The 23,331-nt window shown below is 36.8% G+C and overlaps 1 protein-coding gene across 1 annotated transcript in view; it reads right to left on the reverse strand.

Annotated features, from left to right (window-relative positions):
* PTPRZ1 (protein tyrosine phosphatase receptor type Z1) overlaps positions 1-23,324 on the reverse strand; it is a 172,472-nt gene extending 149,148 nt beyond the window's left edge. Inside the window, exon 1 of the mRNA XM_045564087.1 lies at positions 23,266-23,324. Within this exon, the coding sequence (XP_045420043.1) occupies positions 23,266-23,323 (58 nt within the window). The 5' untranslated portion in view covers position 23,324. The remainder of the gene's footprint in view (positions 1-23,265) is intronic.
* Between the last annotated feature and the right edge of the window lie 7 nt (positions 23,325-23,331).

The following is a 23,331-nucleotide window of genomic DNA, read 5'->3' on the forward strand; positions in this document are numbered from 1 at the left end:
TAACACAAGCTGAGAGAGGGAGAAGAAAGCAGTGATGACAAATTCTTATCTAGGATAATTTTAATTATTTCAATAATCTGAGGTTTTATGATAATGAATGAATAAACAGAATTGTTAGACTGGACTTGCTGAGTTCTTTCTGTAGCGTCATCTCATATGAATTCCTCATTTCATGGCCACCATTAGTGATTCTATTCCATGCCCTCTTTTACTTCTTAAGTATATACTCTGCATTAGTTTTTCCCCTGGAGCTAATTAACCTCAACCACTTATGAAAAGCTCCTCTGAACTTTTTGGTAGATTATAAGTAAGTACATGAAATACTTGTCTTTGTAGCAAAAGGTACTTATTTGTAGAGTAAGATTCACCTTGTTCTGAGGTACAGATTAGCAAACAAAGCATTCAGCAGCACTTCTCGAGCAAACTTCTCAGTTTCCTCAAAAGAAACACATTCATGATAATCCCCTCATCTAGCCAAAGGAAGTACAGTAATATAAATGAATTTGGCAGTATTCTGATAAGGAAGAAAACCAGTAAGGGCTGACAGCAAATTTCAGCTTCTCATGCTCTAGAAAATGCAATTTGAATATACCAGAGACAGTATCTATTATATTTATATCATAGCTACCCAAAACAGCAGGTAAAAAGATATTTAAGAAATCACTTTAACAGCAGAGCCACTCTCTGATGTGTGTGCATCAACACCATTTTTGGATTAGAGAAACATCTGTGTCTTGCTCTTTTTGAATTCTTTTAAACCAACCACCATGAAAAGAACAAGAGAAAATCCATCAAATTCTTCCATGGTTAAAAGAGATCATCTCTGAAGGGAATTCAGTGACTAGGGTGAGACCTATCAGTCGCTCATATTCTTGCATGTCTCTAAGTGCTTATATAGTTTATTGTTTTGTTTTGGCATCAAGAATAGTTATACCTCTCTATATCCATTTTTAGCTATCATTTTCTGCTACTGTAGCATTTAAATGTACCACCAAAGTGGTACACACTGTATTCCATAGACTGTTACTTTCCTATGTAACTAGAAAAAAAATCTTTTTTCTTTTTTTCAATTCAGACTAGATTAATCAATGGATCCATTATGACACCACAAGGTTTAAGGGAAAATAACAAGTGCTTAAAAACTCCAGTTGAATAATTGAATGAGTAATGAAATTATGAATGGATAACTCTGCCTTATATACTATGATATTCGTTTGCATTTCTGGCCACCAAAACAACTGTTTCTTGATCTTTTATGCTTTTTGCCCATGTAGCAGCAAACATATTCATCGTATATTGCTTTGGGAAGGAGGCAGAGAAAGCTGCTGTGAGTAGCTCTGGGCAGAGAAATGCCATGAGATAGGCAGAAAGACCATAGCTCAGGTTTCCCTTCTTAGAGGGGAAAGTGAAGAACAACTTCCAGCTGGCTAGAGGGAAGGGTTGTGGTGAAACATGAGCATTAAGACGGACAGTGACAGAGAGGACAGACTCACCAACCAGGCAGCACTGAATATCAGGGCGGTGGGGAGAGAAGAATTCATGAAGGGAGGCAGAAGAACAAGAACAAATGTCCATACTTCTGAAAGTATCATGGCAGCAGTAAGCCTGGATCCAAAAGTATCCACGTAAAAAACTCGAGATTCTGGCTTCAAAGAAAGGATGTTACACTTTTTTCCCGATAGAGACTAGTTCTTAGAGATGTGTATGTTAAGAGAATCTTATGTCAAACTTATTTCAAGCCCTAATTCCTACCACTATTATGGGTAAGGCCCATTATTATTGAAGGGTAGAGGCATTAAAAGCGAAATCAGTAGATGTGGGTCCAGATCCTAACTCTGCCACCTTCCAGTTGTGACTTTAAGGAAGTTAAAAGGTGAATAATAAAAAGAAAAACAACAATAATGTCTGTCATAGCATTATAAAGATTACATGAGAACACAAAGTGTCTGGTACCACCAATGTCTCAAGAAATGGCTATTAATAATGAAAATATTAACCAGGCTGGTCTCTCTCTTCATACAGGCAATGTTTATTATTAAATAAACCCACTGGCAATCTAGATAGTAAGATAAATTGCCAATGGAAGGAAAAATAGATTAAAATATCTTGGCTATTATGAACAATGCTGTGGTATGTTAAGTTGGCAAACTCTTAGAAGCAGAGAGTAGAATGGTAGTTTCTAGGGCTGGGTAGGGAGAAATGGGAAGTTGTTGTTCGATGCGTATAGAGTTTCAGTTATGCAAGATGAAAAAGTTCTAGAGACGTTCCTTACAATGTGCATATAGTTAACAATACGGTACTGTACACTTAAAAATTTAAGAAGGTAGATTGCATGCTATGTGTTTTTATCACAACAAAATTTAAAAAAAAAATTCTGCTCTATACTTATATCAATTATAGAATCATTGATGTTAATATCCTCCCCTTTTAAAATGTATACGTGTCTTTATGATGTTGGACGTTCAAAGTCCAACACGAATTACATTGATTTGATAATCAGTGAAGAAATACGTAACTGAATAGTCAAGCTAAGGAACGGAAATCTGATTGGGAAAAGAGGCAGAATGGCTGGCTAATTAGGCAGCCTAACAACACCTGGCAAGAGGAGGCTCCAGACAAGGTGCAGAAAGAGGGGTGCTGGCCTTCCAAGTATCTGGGGAGGGTGGGGCAGGAATACATTAAGGAGGGTGAAAGATGCCAAACCAAACTGCCTTTTTGAAATTTGCCTGGGTACCTAAAGGATCTGGTCTTTTGTATTTCACTGAAATTATTTTATTTATTTTCTTATTTATTTTTTAGACACAGGGTTTCCCTCTATCACTCAGGCTGGAGTCAGTGGCCTAATCGTAGTTCACTGTAACCTCAAACTCCTGGGCTCAGTCAATCCTCCTGCCTCAGCCTTTTGAGTAGCTAGGTCTATAGGGCACATGCCACCACACCTGGCTAATTTTTTAACTTTTTGTAGAGATAGGGTTGCACTGTGTTGCCCAGGAGGGTCTCGAATTCAAATGATTCTCCTGCCTTGGCCTCCCAAAGTGCTGGCATTACAGGGGTGAGCCACCACGCCCAGCTGAAAATTATTTTCCTAAACTGTTAGGTGCATAGGTTGCCAAAACCTTTTATATCCTTTCCTCATAAGGCCAATTTAATTATCACAAAGACTCTCAAGTGATCCTTCAAGACAAAGAGACCTTTATTTTGAGATCAATGGTGTGTAATCCTAGAAGATTCATAAAAAATATATAATAGCAATGGTTATAATAAACAACTTCTACACTAAGCCTTCACCACAATGCATAATAACCCAAATATCTACTCTCTCCTGTAGTTCACATTTTCTTTAAAATACTACCATTTATATCTCTCTCATAAATATTTTTTAAAAGAACATTGCTATTTTTGTTGAAAATGGTCTGCAAGAATTCTAATTCGCTTATGAGATCAATCCTACCCAACACTGTCAACCTTCTGGATTTCCCCATTTTCTTAAACAACCAGAATTCAAATATTTGTCTCCAAAAAAAAATACAGCCATGATTACTCTTAAACAACTAGAATTCAAATATCTGTCTCCAAAAATATACAGCTATGATTACTCCATGCCCACGGGGCCTAAAGAAAAGGGGCAGGGGTAACAAGACTAGAAGAGAATAGAAAGGAGAATATTTTTCTCATTAGGGTCACAGCTACACTTGTTTTAGGTCATTTGATTGGCCCTAAAACCAGGGGTACATCCTCTGTTTTAGAAGACAAAGAAACAATATACCTTTCTAAAGCATTTGGATCTCAGAATAGCTAAAGATCATTGAATAAAATATATAAACAATTTGTGCAAATAAAAGCCTTCAGAAAAATATATTTTATTTCTGTCTTGCACATTCTAGGTGAGGGGTTATCATTATTAAAATTAGGGTGATACTCTCAGGCAAGAGTTAACGATCATGACATTTAGGGTATCTTTCACTTTTAAAGTCTATCCACTTTCAGAGTGACAAATCCCAAAATTATTTTTTAAAGTTATATGTGACAAAAAACAATAAGCATAAACAGTACACTTCCCCTTAAATCGGACAAAGCCTATAAAAATTCAAGGAAATGGTGGAGGGAAATCTGAAATACGTATCTTTAAAACAAAGAGTTCTAATAATCTGTAAGTAAAAGAGCAACACCTCAGTGGAACAAAAGGCATATGGTTTGTACAAAAGGCAATTCATAATAGAAATGAAAACAACAATAATAATAAATAAAAATGTATGTTTGACCATAACATTAATCAAACAAACACAAACTAAAACGGGACTGGGTTTTCTGTCCTTTTGGACTGTTAAGTGGAACTTTCCATTTTTTTTTTCTCAGTAATGCTAAATGCCATAATACAAAAAAGCGGAGATCATATGTTTTGTAAGAAAAAAAGGTTGTGACCAAATACTTTCATGTGTATCCAGGTTGTATTTCACATGTGAAGAAGAAAAAGACATTGATACAGATTATCTAAGTATGCTTTAAACAATTACTTCAAGGAGTAATCCAGCCAAAAATGATAAAATTATGACATAAAACAATGAACTATAAATTCTAAGTCATAAAAAGTAATCCAAATACATTTTATTAGGCTGATTGCTACATGAATATCCAAAGAAAATGTAAAAAATAACTTAGTAACAGAGAAGTTGGAGGAAGTTGGTTGGTGGTGTGTGGGTTACCCATTTCATGTCTGCTGTAGTGCACAACTCAAAAAACAGTTTCCTCTTGGAAATTAGAGAAAAAAAGTACTAAAGCATTTTACTAGTTAATGACGAGAAGAATTAAAAATATGACCTAGAAAAGACAAATGGAAGGACTAGACAGTACATAAAGCAAAACCAGAGAGTCTATACAACAATTAAGATGCACAGATATGAAAAATAAAACAAGATGAAGGAATAATGTTGAAAAAATATACTAAGATTTCAGATAAGGTCAAAAATTGACTATATGCTGTTTTCAAGGGTCATTTAATACAAAGTTACATAAAATGTCAAAACAACAACTTAAGATATATATGGCAATGCAAACTAAAGAAAGAAGTTATGATAATCAGCTAAAGTAGGATTCAAGCAAATTCAAAAGAAAAAGGAGGTTGTTTTATTTCTTCATTCATCCAACAAATATTTACTGAGCACCTATTATGTACTGTGCCTGGGACTACACTGTGAACCATGAACAAACATACAAATGCTCATGGGGTTTATGTTCCAATGGGGAGAGAAAGAGAATTAAATAATTTAGAAAAATGTAGGAGTGATAAGAACTAAGGAGGAAAATGAAGAGGGAGATAGTGTTTGAGGAGGGAGGTGGTTACAATATCACAATATGGTGACCAGGGAATTCCTCAATGAAAAAGTAACATTGAGCAAAAACCAAAGAAAGTGAGAAAGTGAGTCACGAAAATTATAAAAGAAAGGCATTTCAAATGGAAAGAACTGCAAGAACAAAGACCATGAGAATGGGCCTGCGTGATTCAAGAGCAGGGTGGAGGCCAGTGAGGCTAGAAGGGAGGAGTGAGGGGAGCAGGGGAGGCCATTTGAGATGTTATATGGGACCAGAGCATTCAGGGCTTGATAAACACTGTAGGGATTCTGGCTTTCACTCTGAGTGAAACAGCAAATTGGAGAGTGACATGATTTGACTTACATTTGAACCCTGGTTGATTTGTGCAGCAAAGCAGGGAGACCAGTTGGAAAAGTAGTGCAATAACCCAAGTAAGGGACGATGGATAGGTGATGAATGGATAGGTGGTAGCAGCGGATGGAGATCACGAGAAAAGATAATCCAGGACATACACTGACATTTGTAACTGAAGATCAAATGTAGGTTGTGAGAGAGAGGAATTAAAAGTGGCTCCAAGGTTTTTGTCTTGAGCAACTAAGCTATTTATATATTGAAATAAAGAAGACAGTAGAAGCTAGGAGTTAGGGTGGGAGGAAGATCAGGAGATCAAGTCTGAAGACATCAAGTTTGAGAAATGTGTTAAATTTCTGAATGGACAGGTGGATATACAACCCTGGAGTTCAGGTAGGAGTTCTGGTCTAGAGATCTAAATTTGAAAGTCATTGATGTAGAGAATAGAAGGATGAGATAACCATGCAAGTAGTTGTGTTGGTCTGTTTGCATTGCTATAAAGAAAATACCTGAGACTGGGTAATTTATAAAGAAAAGAGGCTTATTAGGTTCTCAGTTCTGCAGGCTGTACAAGCAGCATGGTGCTGGTATCTACTTCTGGTGGGGGCTTCAGAGAGCTTCCAATCAAAGTGGAAGGCGAAGGGGAGCAGGTGTGTCACACAGCAAGAGGAGGAGCAAGAGAGGGAAGAGGTGGTGCCCGGCTCTGTTTAACAACCAGCTCTCTAGGAACTAAGAAAGTGAGAACTCACTCATTATCTCAGGGAGGTCACCAAGCCATTCACGAGGGATCTGCCCTCCTGACCCAAACACCTCCACCAGGCCCCACATTCAACACTGGGGATCAAATTCCAACATGAGATTTGGAAGGAGCAAACAACCAAACTGTATCAGTAGTGTAGACAGAAAATAGAGGCAGCCCAACGAAAGGGTCTTGGGGATTCCAATGTTTACAAGTTGGGGAGATGAGGCAGAACCAGTAAAAGAGACTGAGGAAGCCAGTGAGGTACAGTGTATGTGGCCAGTGAGACAGCGGGGAAACCAGGCAAGCATGGTGTTCTGGAAGTCAAGTGAAAAAAGCATCTCTAGAATGACAAAGTGGTAACTGTCAAAAGCTATTTGTAGGTCAATAAAATTGAGGACCTAAAACACTGACCATTGAGTATAGCAATGTTGAGGGTGCTGGTGAGGTTGATAAGGGCAGTTTTTTGGAGTGGTGTAAGCAGAATTTGTTTACTGTGGTTTCAGAAGCAAATGGCAGGAGAGGAAATGCAGACAGTGAGTACAGAAAACTCTTTCTAAAAGTTTAGCAGTAAACGGAAGGAGAGAAATGTAGCAGAAGTCAAGAGAGCATTATTTTCTTAGCCATAGAAATAATAGTATGTTAAGAAACACTCATTATTTTAACCACATTTACTGATTAATTTATATTTTCATATGCAAAGCTAATTTGAAAGAAAACATCCATGCTTTAATTATGAATGGATATAATGCAAAAATAAAATTCTGTAACTAAAGATGTGACCATTAGCTGTAAGCATTCACGAAAAGCCTTGTTTCGGGATGGCAGGAAGTCCTTCCAAAGTCATTCATGGTACATTTGTATGCATTCTCTAATATTTTATAGCCCCCAGTACTTTTGCACAAAAGACAATTTCTTATCAAAAACTTCAGAACACATGGAAAATTTTTCCAAAAGCACAAATTACACATAATTTTCTAACTAATACTGCCTCCAAAGGAGCACAATGATTATACAATGGCTAAATTTTGTGCGAGGCTTCTCATACTGAATATTTGACGCAGGCCTCATTTTGAATAATTTTAAAAATGAAAGCCTTTTAGAAGCAGAACGAAAACATCCACCCCTTAAAAATTAATGTTAAATCTACCCAATTTCTTTCTGTGTTCATAATTTTAAAACCTCAATAATTTAATTCATTCCCTATATAATTGTGTTTTAAAACCTGATTTACCCAAATTAAGTCCTACAGTAACCTTAATCATTGCTTATAGCTATTTGCCAATTCTTCATTAGATCAAATACTGCTGCTTCTAGCTAATGTATAATAAAATAATAGCTTTCAAACTTTTAATAACCTAGTTAATTTTCTATCAAGCAACACTATTTACTTCAATAAGCAGTCTCTTTTTCAGTGTCTCTTAATTAAACATCTGAGCATTATAATTACTTTCCTCAGATGTGTTGTTTCTCTTAACTATGTGTTTCTTAAATTATTAATATTATGATTGCATTTTGTCCTGGGCACATTAAAACAAACATTTCAAAATAATTTCTTCAATCACCTATTATTTAGTATATGTCTAATTCACATTAAGTTAAAAATAATGGCTATTTTTTCAGTGTAAGTGGTTATGTATTTTAGTGGATCCCTTATTCTAATCAGGACAAGTTTTTCTGAATTTCGTTTTCTTACTGTTGTTGACAGACTTGGGCAATTTCAGAAGTCTGTGTATATCATTTCTATTAGTCTATTAGTCTCTTAACTATTTAAGCTATTGTTATTGAACAGAACACTAACTTTATAGTATTAAGATATGTCTAAACATATGCCCCACCTTGGTAGGCTTTCATTTTTAGCAATGTATTTTTTTCATAATCTCAGTGTTTTATATGTCTTATTGAGGATTCTTCAGTGATAATGTAAACAATTTCAGCAGCCCCAAGAGGAGAAACTCTGAATTTTGATACAAAATATGTGGTTTTAGAATGTCCCTCAAAGCCCCGCAAGCAGAGTAGGGCATACTCTGATACTCTCACATTTTTTAAGACTCTGAAGTATTAATATCAAAAACACTGGCTCTCTTTTTCAAGAAAAACGGCTTTTACTCTCCAAATGGTTTATGGTGCTCAAAATTTTTAAAGCCTTCAATCCATAACAAAATGCTGACAATACAGCTATTGACAGCAACAGGTAACCAGTGGCTGTAAAATACACAGTGCTTTCTCCAAGTTTGAATCAAACAGGATCTCACATATCTCAGATCTTGTTTGTGGTAAAAAGGGATAAAAGGAACTGAGAGAAACGCTCTTGGCTGGCACTGGCTGGGGTGTTGGAGGGATGAGGAGGTGTTAGTGAGAGGGATCCGGTATCTTTTTGTTTCATTAAAATCCTGGCTTGACAGGAAACATAGGGGAAACTTATCCACAGAAATGGTGCATCCGCTGTGCAGGCCAAAAAGTAGATTCTCCCACCGCTACTCAAAATAAAGAAACTTATAGTTCTCTTTCTCTCATGTTTCTGGCCACAGTCATCTTTCTTCCCTTCTTCTGTATTCACTATTGTACTCTATTCCAATCACTTAATTTTCTTTCTTAAAACTCTGAATGCCAAGAGTAAAAGCCCTTAGGAAGTTGCCCACGATTGTGTGCCAATTCAGTTCAAAATCTATATAGACACTTGGACTCGTTAAAATGAGAATGTGATTTGATTGACCTACTTTTAGTTTACGTTTTTTAAAATTAGAGGGACTGAGTGAATTTGAGGGTGAACTGAATTCTAATTCCAAACACTTGAGTTTCTTATTCTGCTAAAGAGTGCGCTGAACGAGTGGAGGCGGTGGCAACTTTTAGCATTTGACTGGGTAGATCGTATTGCATTTTCTGTTTTTAAAGTGGTTGCTCTGGAAGGAATTTCACTCACTTATGCCACAAACATTTACTGAGCACCTATTATATGGGCAAGAAGTCTTTAGAGACTAGTGGCTGTATCTCTCGAGCTCAGACTCCTCCGAGAAAGCATCACAGGAACAACTGAAACACAATGTAAGTGCTGTGCCATCATCATGGGTGAGACGCTGCTTCCCTTCCTCTGGGAGAGGACAGTGATACGTTAGAGAAGGCTTCACAGAGAAGGTAGAAGACAACTAGGAACGCATCAGGCCAAAAGCCATCACACGAAGAGGAAAAGCTTGAGCCAAGGGAAGGAACACGCATGTAGAGGTGTAAGTAAAGCTGGATAGCTAGCCTGAGTTCAAGTTTTGAAGCACTCTACTTTCCCTGGTAAGAGCATCATATGATGTCAAAAGTTACATGAACCTATGGGTCCTTCCCAATGGTGAGTAGGAAAAACAAAAAATCCCATCCATTGTTTTCAGAAAGGTTTCCATGGATGGGGACCCCTGCATACTTGTATTGTGTTTCAGAACAGAAGTCAGTTGCAGAACTTTCTGACAATTACAGAAACACACTGTGTAACAGCAAAGTTCTTCTCCTACAATGAATCTTTAAAGCATTCCAATATCCACGGCTACAAACCTGCAAAAAGCCTTTTAACTTTGGCCTTGGACAAGCAATGATTTATGTCAAGTACATAATAACTATAAAGTGTTTGGCGAACTATATACATTTTGGCAAGAGAGCAGGCTGGTGAGGATTTCCCAGGTTGATAGTAGATGTGTTTGTTGCTATTTTCATGGCTGAGTGAGTGTGTGAGAGTGTGTGCGTGTGTGTGTGTGTGTGTGTGTGTGTTATTTAATACACTAGGAGTTTTCTGCTATGTTTTGACCAACTACTATGTGTATTTGGGATTTTCAGGTGAATGCACAAGAACATATGTAATATGCAAAAAAACTTTTCATTCATTATTATTGAATAACATATAGGGACTCTGTGAGAGTTAATTAGTGGGAACTTAAACTCCAGTCTACAAATCCTAAGTAGGATTCTATGTATACATATTAATATTTTCTCACTGAAACTTTTTAGTCTGGCACACTGGATTGTAACAGAATGCAATAATCAAGCATAATTACTTCCACACAAAAAAAGTCCATATCAATCTTTTCTTGGTGACCTATTTTCGGTGAGTTTTCCCCAGTAGTGCAATCACCCAAACAAATCTCCAGCAGACTGTGTATCACAGTCTCAAAGCCTCACATTTAAAAAGCAGCCTTTTCCATGTATTTAGAAGTGAAAACTCACTGCATGAAGGTACACTTTCTCTGCCAGAGACCCAACCTGCCTCACAGCAAAGGGGTTATATTCCATTATCAATAGTAGAGAGACTATTTGGCTAAATATTTTATCTTCGCTTGCCTGAATGCCATCAAGTCTAATACAACTTAATCTCTTGTCATATTTGTAAAAACTGAAAGGGTTTTTTTCTCCCAAATTGACAGATGCTGTAGAATTCTAATTTTAAAATGTGAATTAAAAACGGATGTCTTGAAAAGCTCCCTCCAGATAGCGAACTGGAATACTTTCTTATGGGTATTTTGGCATTTTCAGGGGTGGGGAGTAGAAGGGTTAGTATAAAATTCTGAATAATTTATGGAGAAACAAGATGCACATACAAGCACCTTGTGCTTTTTTTTGTTTGCCAAGAATACTGAATAGTTAAAAAGTAATGAAAGGTTAGGAAGAAAATAAGTTGGAATCACAGGCAAGACAGAAAAATCATTGGATATTTTCTTGTGGGTTAGATAATGCCCAGATGTGCTATATCTTAAAATATTTAAGGGCAACACATACTAGTCACTAATTAAAAGTGATTTCATCTTTATGCTTCCTTCAGAGTAAACAATTTTGCAGACAGCATTGCCATCTATGCTCAAAATTCCTCAGTGTAGCCAAGAGTCATATGCATACCAACTCATTCTTTGAAATTCTGGCACCAAGACCTTACCTTTGTCACAAAAGAGCAGCTGCCACCATCAAAAACTAAGCCCCAAGTTGGGATAGACTGAACTGTGGAAATTATGTGACATTTTTCTACTGGTAAGTGTTGAACGGAACATACAAGAAGAGTCTTTTAACATATGCATTTTGCTTATATATTTTCCTATTTACACATTATTTTGAATGTGATAGGGTGGAATAATGAGGAGCACAAAATGCATTTCAGAGCAGTGATGCAAAACCCAACCAACTTCTGCATTTAAGCGTCTCCTTAAGTAAATCATCTAAAACGAGTAGCACAGGCTTATCCTTTTGTTTCTTGAATATAGCAAAAAAGAGGGAAAGGGGTATAAAGAGGCTTATGATATTGAGTGAAACTGCAAATCTTCCATGTTCAAAAAGAAGTGCTGCTCATATGATCACAGAGACATTTTTAAAAAATGAATTCACATCTTTATTTTGTCTTTCCTTTTTCTGAATTTCCAGACTCAAACTCTGATCCAAAGAGTCCAGCATGGATTTTATTATTCTCTTTTCTGGTATGCTCCCACCAGGGTACATTTTATGTCTGTAACCAGATTAACTCCTCAAAGACAAAAAGTATTTATTAAAGTCCAAACACAGTGTGGAGTGCACAGTCACTGTAAAATGAACATATGCTGAACTGAATTCCACTGATCTAACTGGACCCGAATCCTTTGGAAAGGACAGCACTGTATTCAGGTCACAGGAAGAAGCAGCATTCTTTATGTCCTTTCTTTATGTTGGAGGCAGAAAAAAGTCAGATTCAAAATATCCAAGACATGTGCTACAATTAAACTTAATAATTTTCCCAAAGGATATAATCTTCTAATGTTCAAAATAAAGCAATATCAGTTTTGAACAGCAGGAAAAATCCATATATAGCCTTATTTATTTATGTGTGTATATTAATGCATATAACATACACAAATATGTGTTTATGTATAACATATATAAATATATTTATATATACACATTACATGTCATTTCCTTACTCTGAAAGCCATCAAAAGAAACTTTACTATAACCAAACATTTCTAATGAATAATCCATTTAGTCATATTTTTAATATAGACAAAAGTCTTGCATCCAACTCCTATAGCACAATATATTTTTTCCTTACAGAAGGAAAAAATATGCTTACATTTCAGTCCTTAAAAGCTGCCACCTTCTCCTTTTCCTAAACTGAATGATTCCTTAATTTACTACTTCATGTATCCTTAATCTGTCTTAATAGACATATAGCAGATAACAAAATCCTACTGTATTTTTCATGAATTAAAACAAAAAATAGTTAAAATCATTTTAAAGACAAATTCTGAGAAGCCTAATCTATGGATTATTTTCCATTGCACTATTTTTATGTAAAACACAAGTTGTAAGCAATTTACAAAAATACTAGTTTATGCTATATGAATATGACAGCCTTCAGGTAAGCTGAATTTGCAGATATTAAGAAACCCTGTATGCTGGCAGACTTCTGGCTGACATGTCACAATCATACACGTGTTCATTGCAACAAGGACAAATACAAGGGTTTCAAAGGTGAACGAAGCAAGTAGTTTGGAGATGGGCACTTGATAAGATTGGCCTAAGACTACAAATATATGCCAGTCCATACTTAAAAAAAAAAAGTTTGTCTGTTTTGGTTAAGTTATGACTATGATCTGTACTAAAACAGGACATTTTAAGCAGCACCATTTCCTCTTATTGCTACTCCAGGCACTGAGTGAATCTGTTCCAAGAAAATGTCTAGTTTCAGTTCCTATGTCTTGTCATAACAAATTTAGAGTTCCACCAATCAAAAAATAAGCAGGCTTCGAGCTACCATCTCCTATTTCTCTGTTTTCCTTTCTTCCCTCCAAATTATCAACTTTTGTAGAATTTTATGTATTCATTGCCTTCACTTTTCCTTCCTGGATAGTTCTCTGACGCTACCTGTTCCATGCTAAATCTTCACCTTCCCAAGGAAAACACTTCCTTGAGGATCACCAATGTCTCACTCTCCAGAGAATGGCACCATGTCCTATCAGTTATACCAGTTATATTTATATCAAGTGAGGTAATGTATGTGAAGGTGCTTCTTAAACATTAAAGTTATATAATGTTAAACATTACATAAAGGGGATGGTATTATTAATATTATATTTCAAATGATTTATCAAATTTCCACTGTGACTACCACAGTGTAACAGCCTTTTAACCAAGCTTCCTGATTCCCTATCTCACTCTGCTTCAGTCTACCCTGTACTCTGATACCTGAGTTATCTTCCTAAAATAAAGAGATCCACTCAAGTCATTTCCTTGCTCAAAACCCTTCAGTAGTTTCCCATTGTGTAATAGATAGATTTCAAATTCCACACCATTCAATCAGCCATTGCAAATTCTACTTACTACTTGAAATTTTCCACTGCTACACATCCCTCCCAATTGTCTCCTCCCTCCAAACACCATTTCTCACTCACCTTCCATGTTTCTCTGTATGGTAACCTTTCTCCCCTGATGCCCTTTGCTCCCTTAGTGACCCCTGAAGCCCTACCCATCCATTCTGTAAGGTCTACATTCAACTCAGTCTCCTCCTAGAAACCTTCCTAGACATGAATTTAAGACTAAATATATCCTCACACAACTCACACTCTCATAGTCCACAAACTCTGCCATGTATGAGAACTACTTATGTGTGCATCTTTCTATCTTGTGAAAGTTTAGCAGACCACTAGAAGAATATTCTCTCTAGAATATTTATCAGAAAGAATACACTCAATAAAGACTCACTGAATCGATCTTGTACTTGTGTCATCAGTATTGACTATTAAGTATATTAAAGTAGTAATTTGGAACATCTAGAAAAGGTCATTATTAATTTTTAAATGGAGTTATTAGTACTTTCCAAATATAGTAAAAAGAAATAGTTTAGACATGATACGTAAAGAAAATTTTATTTTAAAAACACACAAAGTGAATTGCTGAAATGAAAAAATATAGCTAAATCTTTTATATATTTCATAAAATAAAATAATAAACCTGGTTCTAATAAATTATATAGAGAGAAAGAAAATAAATAAGAATAGGGAACAGCAAGAATATGTATCATTAGCAAAATGAAAGATGACTAAATGCCTGTGTCCTGATAGAAATGTCACTTGGAAAACGTTCATTCATTTTCCCACCTGCTGAGAGACTTGAATCTTTGGACCAATGCCAAGACTGTCTGCCCTGCTGAAGTTCTGGCTTATAAAGGCTATGAGGTCAACCACTGTAGTCCATACTCCTCCTTCTAGGGTTACTCTGAAACTGAAACTGCCTTATGAAGAGGAGAAAGAAATGGGAAGCTTCCAGGGCCTTTGTCCTGTGGCACTAGCTTTGTTTTAGGACAGCATAAAACTTGCCAATATCTCCACCTTAAGAAAAATGAACTAAGATTAGTAGTGTTTATGAGGTTGGTCTAGATCTGTGGTTTTAATCCCTAGCTGTACTCTGTAATCACCTGGGGAGTTTTAAGAAAATATCCATGTCTGGGCTCAGCACTCACACATTATAATGTGCTTTATTTGATGCCTAAGCATCAATATGGTTTGAAAGTTCCTCAGGTGCATTAGTCAGCTCGGGCTGCTATAAGCAAAGACTACAGACTGGGTGGCTAAAACAACAGACATGTATTTCCCACACATCTGGAGGAGAGAAGCCCTAGATCAGAAGGCCAGCAGATCTGATTCCTCGTGGAGGCTCTCATATTGGCTTGCAGACAGCTGCCTTCTTGCTACGTCCTTACATCATGGAGAGAATGACAGCTCTGGTCTCTTCCTCTTCTCATACAGGCACTAATCCAATTCATGATGGATCAGCCCTCGTGACTTTAATTACCTCCAGAGGCCCTATCTCCAAATAACATCACATTGGGGGTTAGGGCTTGAACATAAGAATTTTGGAAGGGAAAAAATCATTCAGTCCACAACACCAGGTAAGTCCAAAGTGCAGCCAGGATTGAGAACTACTTACCTAGATAAATGGTTATCAACTTTATTGTGCACTGAAAAATAAATACGGCGATGGTATCCCACATGCTCAAGGCTATCCTTATGCTCCTGTGGGCAAATCACGATTTTGCACAATTCTGTGTGGCAGGTGAGACACCACCTTTATATACCTTATTCAAGAAAATGAGTCAGAACGTAAGTGGGTAAAAATTTATTTATGGAAATAATTTTTAATCTGATAACAATATGATTGAAAATCTAGCAAGTTTCTTATATCTGGCCAGCATTTTCTAATTATGTAATCAAGACTCTGGTCGTGACTATGATCTCTGCTTAAAGAGGTCATTTTGAAAAGCAAGATTTTCTTTTATTCCTACTCAAGGTACTGAGTTTATCAGGTTAGAGAGAAGGGTTTATATCAGGACCTATCTTTAGGTAAATATATTTGAGCTTTAGGTTTCAAGAAATAAGTAGCTCAGTCAGTGACAGTAAAAGCGTAGAAAAATTATGGAGTAGGCGTTAAAGGGAAAGGCAGCGAGAGAGGACAGAATGATTCTCCAAGAGTGGAAAGGTACTTGTAGTCTAGCCATTATCATAACTATTTTAACAGAAAATCCTTCTTTCACAGTAATTAATAAATTATCCTTTCTAAATATATAAGGACTATATTTCCAAGGGAACTTGTAAAAATATATATATTAATGTGTACGTAAATTGACTCATGCTTACTGAATAACATCAGAAAGTTCACATTAATTGGGACCTTGGAATAATTGAGTTTACTTTGATATCTGTGGGCAAATATCAACAGGGAAAAAAAGAAAGAGGCAACTGGCCCATTTCAACACACTGGAAATTGTAGTCAGAAACATCTGTCAACTCATGCTTAAAATGCTATTAACTACAAAGAACTCCAAATTATATTAACACAGTAAAAATATTTTTCATTAATGGCAACAAAGAGCATCCATCTCCTCCCTATCAAACTCTTCATCAAGATGATGAGGAAACCTAAGTGCATTTGATTATCTGAAATTCATACTCAAAGGAAGTGAAGGTGAAGAACAACAAAAAAAGAAAGGAAGAAAGGAAAGAAGGGAGAGAAAAGAAAAGAAATAAAGCAAAAAGCCTAACAAAAGAAAAAGTTTCTTTTTTTTTCTGCTTTTGACTACTGTGAGGATCTCTAACTCATCTTGTGCCCCATTCCATTTGAATTCAACTAATTCAAATATTTGCTGAACATGTGATATGTACAGGGCTAAACTGGGTGCAGCACACCATCTCTGGGATTAATGGTAACACTACAGACAAACTCCAAAAGCAGACACATCCACATGATGTAACTGCACTTCACAACATTTGCCTGGTTTCCATAACTGTCTCAGGCCACTATCTCTTATGGCCAGTTTGACTAGAGAAAATTTAATCCAACATGATGGCTTTTGACTGAAAATACAATTTTCATGGGCTCAAGATGCTTCATTTCTCATTACTGACCACCTATTACCCTGCTTTGCCCTTTCCTCCCCAATATACAAGCAGTACATGCACACAGACACACAGAGGTACATTCACTGACTTGATGCCCTGGCTGCCTATGACATAGCCAAGACTCATTGGTACCAACTCATATAGAATGAAATGTTCACTCAAGACTGCTTTGGCAACTACCCATGCAGTATCAATCCCAGGAGCTTTATTTTTTATGCATACATAGTGTCTGGATCTAAGTGATGCCTTATGTGCATTTCTGGGAGAATCAATGGAAGTGAAGTTCTTGTGCCAGAAGTGACATTAAAGATGGACAGGTCAAGGTGAATGCTGACCTTATTCTTGGATTCAGATCAGAATCAAATGAGGAAAAGACCAGTGGAAATTGGCCAATCTCAACAACAAAAAGCTACTTTTTTCTAAGAAGCTTAATGGTACCATCTCTCTAAGACCTTACACATTAAAGATTTATTAAACACCTACTATAGGTGCTAATTCTGAGAACGCAAGCATGAATGATATATAGTTTTTGCCCTTACTGAGCTTGATCTAGTGGAGGAGATGGATAAATTACAAAACAATATAGTGGATGCTAGAACAAATTATGGAAAACATGCTCTGGGAACAGAGCACTCACTTTCAAACCAGGAGTTAATCTCACCATTCAACCTCAGTCTATAAAAGCCACAACGTGGCTGTGAAACTTTCTTCACCTATGCTGCTCTACCAAGGGCTACCACAGTATTTCTATAATGTCTGTGTGGCTACCACAATATAGGCCACAAATGACCCACATGCATCAACAATTCAAATAATTTTAGTGACTTAAACATTTTTCTAGTTGAGTTGACAACTCCTCATGAATACTAGCAATCATTACTTTATCAGCGTTATTGTTGTTGCCCTAAAACAGCAGCACCCAGTAGACTTTCTGTGCTGATGGAAATGTTTTCTATCTGTACTGCCCCACCTGGTTGCCACTGGCGACACAGACTACTGAGCACTTGAAATGTGGCTGGTGTGATTGAGGAACTGAATTATTTTATTTTATTTTAATAAATTTTAAATTTAATAGCCACATCTGCCTAGTGGCTATGGTCTTAGCACAGTTCCAAAATAAAAGTGTTTTAGGATTGTGCAATATGATAAACATTTTTTCTTTAATGGCTATATAGTATGTTATACATGTGTCTGAAGAACTGCAAACACACACAAAAACATAGTTTCCTTTTGTAACCTGAAGTTCCTGCTAGGAATTACTCCCAATAAGACATTAAAAGTTAAAGCACAATTTAAATCATGTTTCAGTTGGCTCTGACTTTTACCACTGGCATTCTAGATGGAGTGGGAAGCATTTTAAAATATTTGAGAGTTAACATATTCAACACTTTAAGAGATATTTGGAAAAGACTGTTATTCTCAACTAGTTGTGAATCGATAAAGTGTCTTAAAAGTGAGATTTAAAGGTTTTCATCGTGGGACTGAATCAGATTAGCTGGATTGTGCAAATTATGAGTGTCAGAGCTCTGCTGAATTATTAGTGTCTAGCATGGTGCCTAGCAGATGTCAGGGCACGTGGGAAACACGTAATGAATGAGCAGTTAAAGTAGTATGCATGGGACTGTTCTATATCTGGATGACGATGGTCGTTACGTGACTGTATGTATTTGTCAAAACTTTCAAGATGGTACACTAGAAAAAGTAAATTATGACAAATTTTTTAAAAGGACAAAACAAGCAATACAAGAAAAAAGTACATGAGAAGAATAATGAAAGGGATCTGTAAGAAAACAAATGAGAATCTAAAATATACCATCACATCCCATGCAAGCAAGCTAGTAAATACCAAACAGCAAACTGATCTCTCAGGAATAAAAAGAAAAGAAGCATCAGGCTCTGGTCAGAAAGAATATATAGGCTGAAACGGGCTGTGTGATGTTAGGTACATTATTGGACTTCTCTGTGCTGTGTTTCCTTATCTATAAAAGGTATAAGATGAAAACACCAACATCAAAGGGTTTGGGGAAAAATGAAATGAGAAAATGTGCTGGGAATGTACATGGTAAACACTTGAGTTGATGGTAACTGGAAATCAAACACAAGCTCATCTTCTCAATCAAGTTCTTCCTTTGAGGTCCTCTGGTTCTGACTTAGGGAGTTCCATTTCCATGCTATAGTCTGAGCAGTTGGCAAATTATGGTCAAATAAAGCTCTCAGACATTACTCAAATCTTTTTGGACCTTCGGATTATGAGACTGACAAACTGCCTACTGCGATAAGGAAGCAGGTTAGATTAACGGCCAATAAACGTATTAAAAATGCTCAACGTCTCTAATCATCAGAGAAACGCAAATCAAAACCACAGTGAGATATCACCTAACTCCAGGGAGAATGGCTTTTATCAAAAAGTCCCAAAACAACAGGTGCTGGCATGGATGCTGAGAAAAACGAACACTTATACACTGCTGGTGGTACTCAAACTAGTACAATTTCTGTGGAAAGTAGTATGGAGATACCTCAAAGAACTGAAAGTAGACCTGCCATTTGATACAGCAATCCTACTACTGGGTATTTACCCAAAGGAAAAAAAGACATTCTATAAAAAAGACAGTTGCACTAGACTGTTTATAGCAGCACAATTCACAATTGCAAAGATATGGAAACAATCCAAGTGCCCATCAATACATGAGTGGATTAAAAAAATGTGGTACCTGTATATGATGGGGTATTACTCAGTCATAAAAAAATTGTGAATTGATACCTTTTGTGACAACCTGGATGGAAATGGAGACCATTCTTTTAAGTGAAGTATCACAAAAATGGAAATACGAACAACGTATGTACTCACTACTAAATTGTAACTAATGGGTCAACACTTATATGCATATATGGAAGTAAAACTTAACAGAAATCAAGCAGGTGGGGGGGGGAGTAGGGATGGTTAAATTGGGTTCAATGCACACTATCGGGTGATGGACACATTCATAACTTCGACTCAAACTGTACAAAAGCAAATTATGTAACCAAAACATTTATACCCCTGGAGTAATATTCTGAAATTTTAAAGAAAGACTAAAAAAAATCTTTTGTGAGTTAAAGAGAATGGGGAAATGCAGATCATGCTTCCAGAAAAATCTGAATTTTTCCCAGAAGCAAAATTCCCACCACATAAAATTTTAAGCAAGATCTTAAATCTCTAGTGCAGACATGAGAGCAGAAATGAATTCATCAATGAAATGATTTATCCTGGCAAACTTCCCTGAGTGCATGCAACCACAGTCTGCATGAAAAGGAGAGAGAAATGAAATAAAGAAAATTGCTACTTTGAAAATCAAAAGTAATTAATTTTCTGAATAGAGACTAGTTATTATTTGGGGAAAAACCATGAATATTTTATATTTGGGGTTACAATTTGTTTTCAGAGGATAAATAGACCAAACCGAGAGTTACAACATATAGAATTCCACTGACTCCATAGCCAGGATATATTAAGAAATTAATTATTGAAGAGGAGATGGGTATAATTTGTTATACCCAACTTGTTAATGTAGCTCTTAAAGCGGTAAGACATGACTAAAAAGTTCAGAATCTGATTCATTACATATTTAATAATAATACTTAAACATTTGAACTTAGTGTACCTTGCAGCGCTATAACTCACTTAATTCAAAGATCCTAAATTCTCATTAATTGGAAGAAACTATTCCTTAAAAGCTCTTAAAACACCTACCTCTCCTCTATGACTCATAGTTAAGCCTCCTTACAGGAAAGCCACTGCAGTTTTCCCCATAAGATATACCTGTTCAGTGTCAAGAAAAAATTTGTTTCAGTCCATATACTCTGATAAATTTTCTGTTTGGAAAGTTTTTTGAAAGGAGTTGGTCTATATTCCCAGTTCATAACATCAGAACACTTTGGACTCAGAAAGTGATATGATCCTGATCACTAAGACTTTCTTAATGCCACTAATGAACACCTTAGTAAACCCTATAACTTATTCCTGGGTAATGCAAAGAGTGCAGCCTAATGTTCACGTTGTATTGAGCTGTCATCTTGTACAGTGAGCCTTAGTCAGTTGACAGACCCTTACTAAGCACCTATTGCATGTGCCAGGATAACTCATTGGATTCAAGGACACTGAACATGAGGAATAAACGTATCCACAAACCCTAAAGTAGGTGCTAGGGGAAAAATAGTTGAAGTGGAGGCTGAATTTTTCATTTGTATATAATGTGCTTCAGTTTTTCAAAACAAGCTACCCCAAGATCAAGATATTTACGCCATTTGAGGTTACCAGCCTCTAGGTCAGCTTGTTGGCAACAATGTAAAAGGAGAACTTTGTCAAAATGGTAAGGAATACAAAAGCAAGTCATCTTCCAGCCTCAAAAGAAAACAAAACAAACAAAAAACTGAAACACATTTTGAGTTTCATTACAGGATTAAATTCAACATCATTACATAAGCTTGTGATAGTCTTAAACAATGAATTCAATTCTTCATGCTTAAATTTCACATCATCAAAAAGTTAAAGAAAATGTCCAATAAATTGAAATCCACACAACCAAAAACAGGCTACAAAGAATGCTTTCCTAAGAAAAATCTTTGCAAATGTTATATATTCACATAATGGAATATTACTCAGCCACAAAAAAGAATAAAGTACTGATACATGCTATAATATGGATGGACTTTTAAAACATTATGCCAAATGAAGAAAGCCAGACAGAAAAGGCCACATGTCGCATGATTCTATTTCTATAAAATGTTCAGAATAGGCAAATCTATAGACAGAAAGTAGATTAGTGGTTGCTAGGAGCTGGGGTTATGGGGAATGCGAAATGTCTGCTAATGAGTGCGGGGTTTCTTTTTGGGGGTGATTTAAATGTTCCGGAATCAGATGGTGATGATGGCTGCACAACATAATGAATATACTAAAAGCCACTGAATTGTACACTTAAAAAAGATGAATTGTATGATATGTGAATTTTATCTCAATTTTTTTTTAAACAAAAGGATTTACAAGATACTCTGGGTATGTGGTTTTGATGACATACAAAGCAATACTCTCTGGTTTACTTCCGTACTACTGTGAGGTGAGAGTTACTTAAATAATAGTTTGAGGACCTGGCTTTGTTGATAAAATAGACCGATAACAGCAGTATAAATTCAACAGGTGTGTGTTTGATGATTACAGCACTTTTAAAACATGTCCTCCCCTCTCCAGAATCAACTGTAAGTTTTTAGAGTCAACCAGGATGAGAGATTCCCCTGCAAGTATCACATGTCAACTGTGTGCATCACACTAGCCCTGAGCACTTTTATAAAGCTTTTGGAATTTAAATCATGTCCATGTATGTAGTGGGCTATGGGCAATCATGACCATATTTTCAAGCAATTCTCAGTTAGAACTTGAAAAATGATTTTCTGTTTGTAAATGTTACTGTGCCAAGAGCAGCACCATCTATTGGATGAAAATGTAGGTTTAATATCTACTGTATTATGAACTATCTGAAATTTAAAACTTGGGTTCATCTGATTGAAAAGAGTTAGGTACCTGTACTCAAAAACTGAGGCACAGCATCTTGTAACTTTCAGGTTAATGCCTTCAAATCTATTATAGTCCATTGTCATGCAAAATCTTCATGAAGGAAAAAATAAAATGCAAAAATGCAATCTTACAATTTTTCCGGAAAATGACGGGAAAACTTGAATCTGCATTCCAGGTAAATGCTCAAACAGGCTATTTCAAAATGCAATTTCAGTTTTAATTCTGTAACCTGGAGAGTGGTGGCTGAAAGACGACTCCATGAATAAATACATGGACCTGCAGCTCTGCTCTGGCTTTGGCAGCAGTGGCAGAATGCAGATAGAGATTCTGATTGAACTTTTTTTTTTTTTTAAAGTAACTGCCCGGACTTGAATGTGACTAAATTGAAAGTACTAAAAAACACTTAAAAGTCAGGTTGGTGCTTGTTCCCGTTACTACCTTTCAGGTGTGCGTGTGAGTGTGTGCGCGTGTGCAATTCACACCAGACACGTGTATTTTTCATTTAAGCCCATAATACCTGTAGCATGAAAAGGAACAACAAAAATACAGTGTAGTATGTAGCCCCGCACCACAGTTGTAGTTCTGGCCACTTATTTATCTTTGCTATGAATATCTAAAAGGCTATTTCCACACTTTGCAAAAGAGGAGAGAAGAACGGCGGCGGCAGGGACCTAACAACCCAGCCCGCGTCCTGTAGGGTCGGGGCACTATCCCCGCGGGCGAGGGAAGGCGGCGGCGGCGCGGGGTGGGGAGGGGGCGCGTATCTCCCACGCAGCTGACATCCATCGCGCCACCGCGGGAGCCCGGTTGACGGTCCCCTTTTCCTCCTTGCTAGATGGCCACGGCAGCAAGTGGCGAATACGCTGAAATGCCCCAACCCGCGCCCCACCGATCCCGGAGACGAACCCCCACCGAGGTCTGTCACTCACCCAGGCGGCAAACCCACAGCAGCTGGATGCAAGCGAGGAGGTGCTTTAGGATGAGCATTTCCGGAC

The sequence above is a fragment of the Lemur catta genome, chromosome 11, assembly GCF_020740605.2.
Source record: "Lemur catta isolate mLemCat1 chromosome 11, mLemCat1.pri, whole genome shotgun sequence".
In the NCBI taxonomy this organism is placed as follows: Eukaryota; Metazoa; Chordata; class Mammalia; order Primates; family Lemuridae; genus Lemur; species Lemur catta.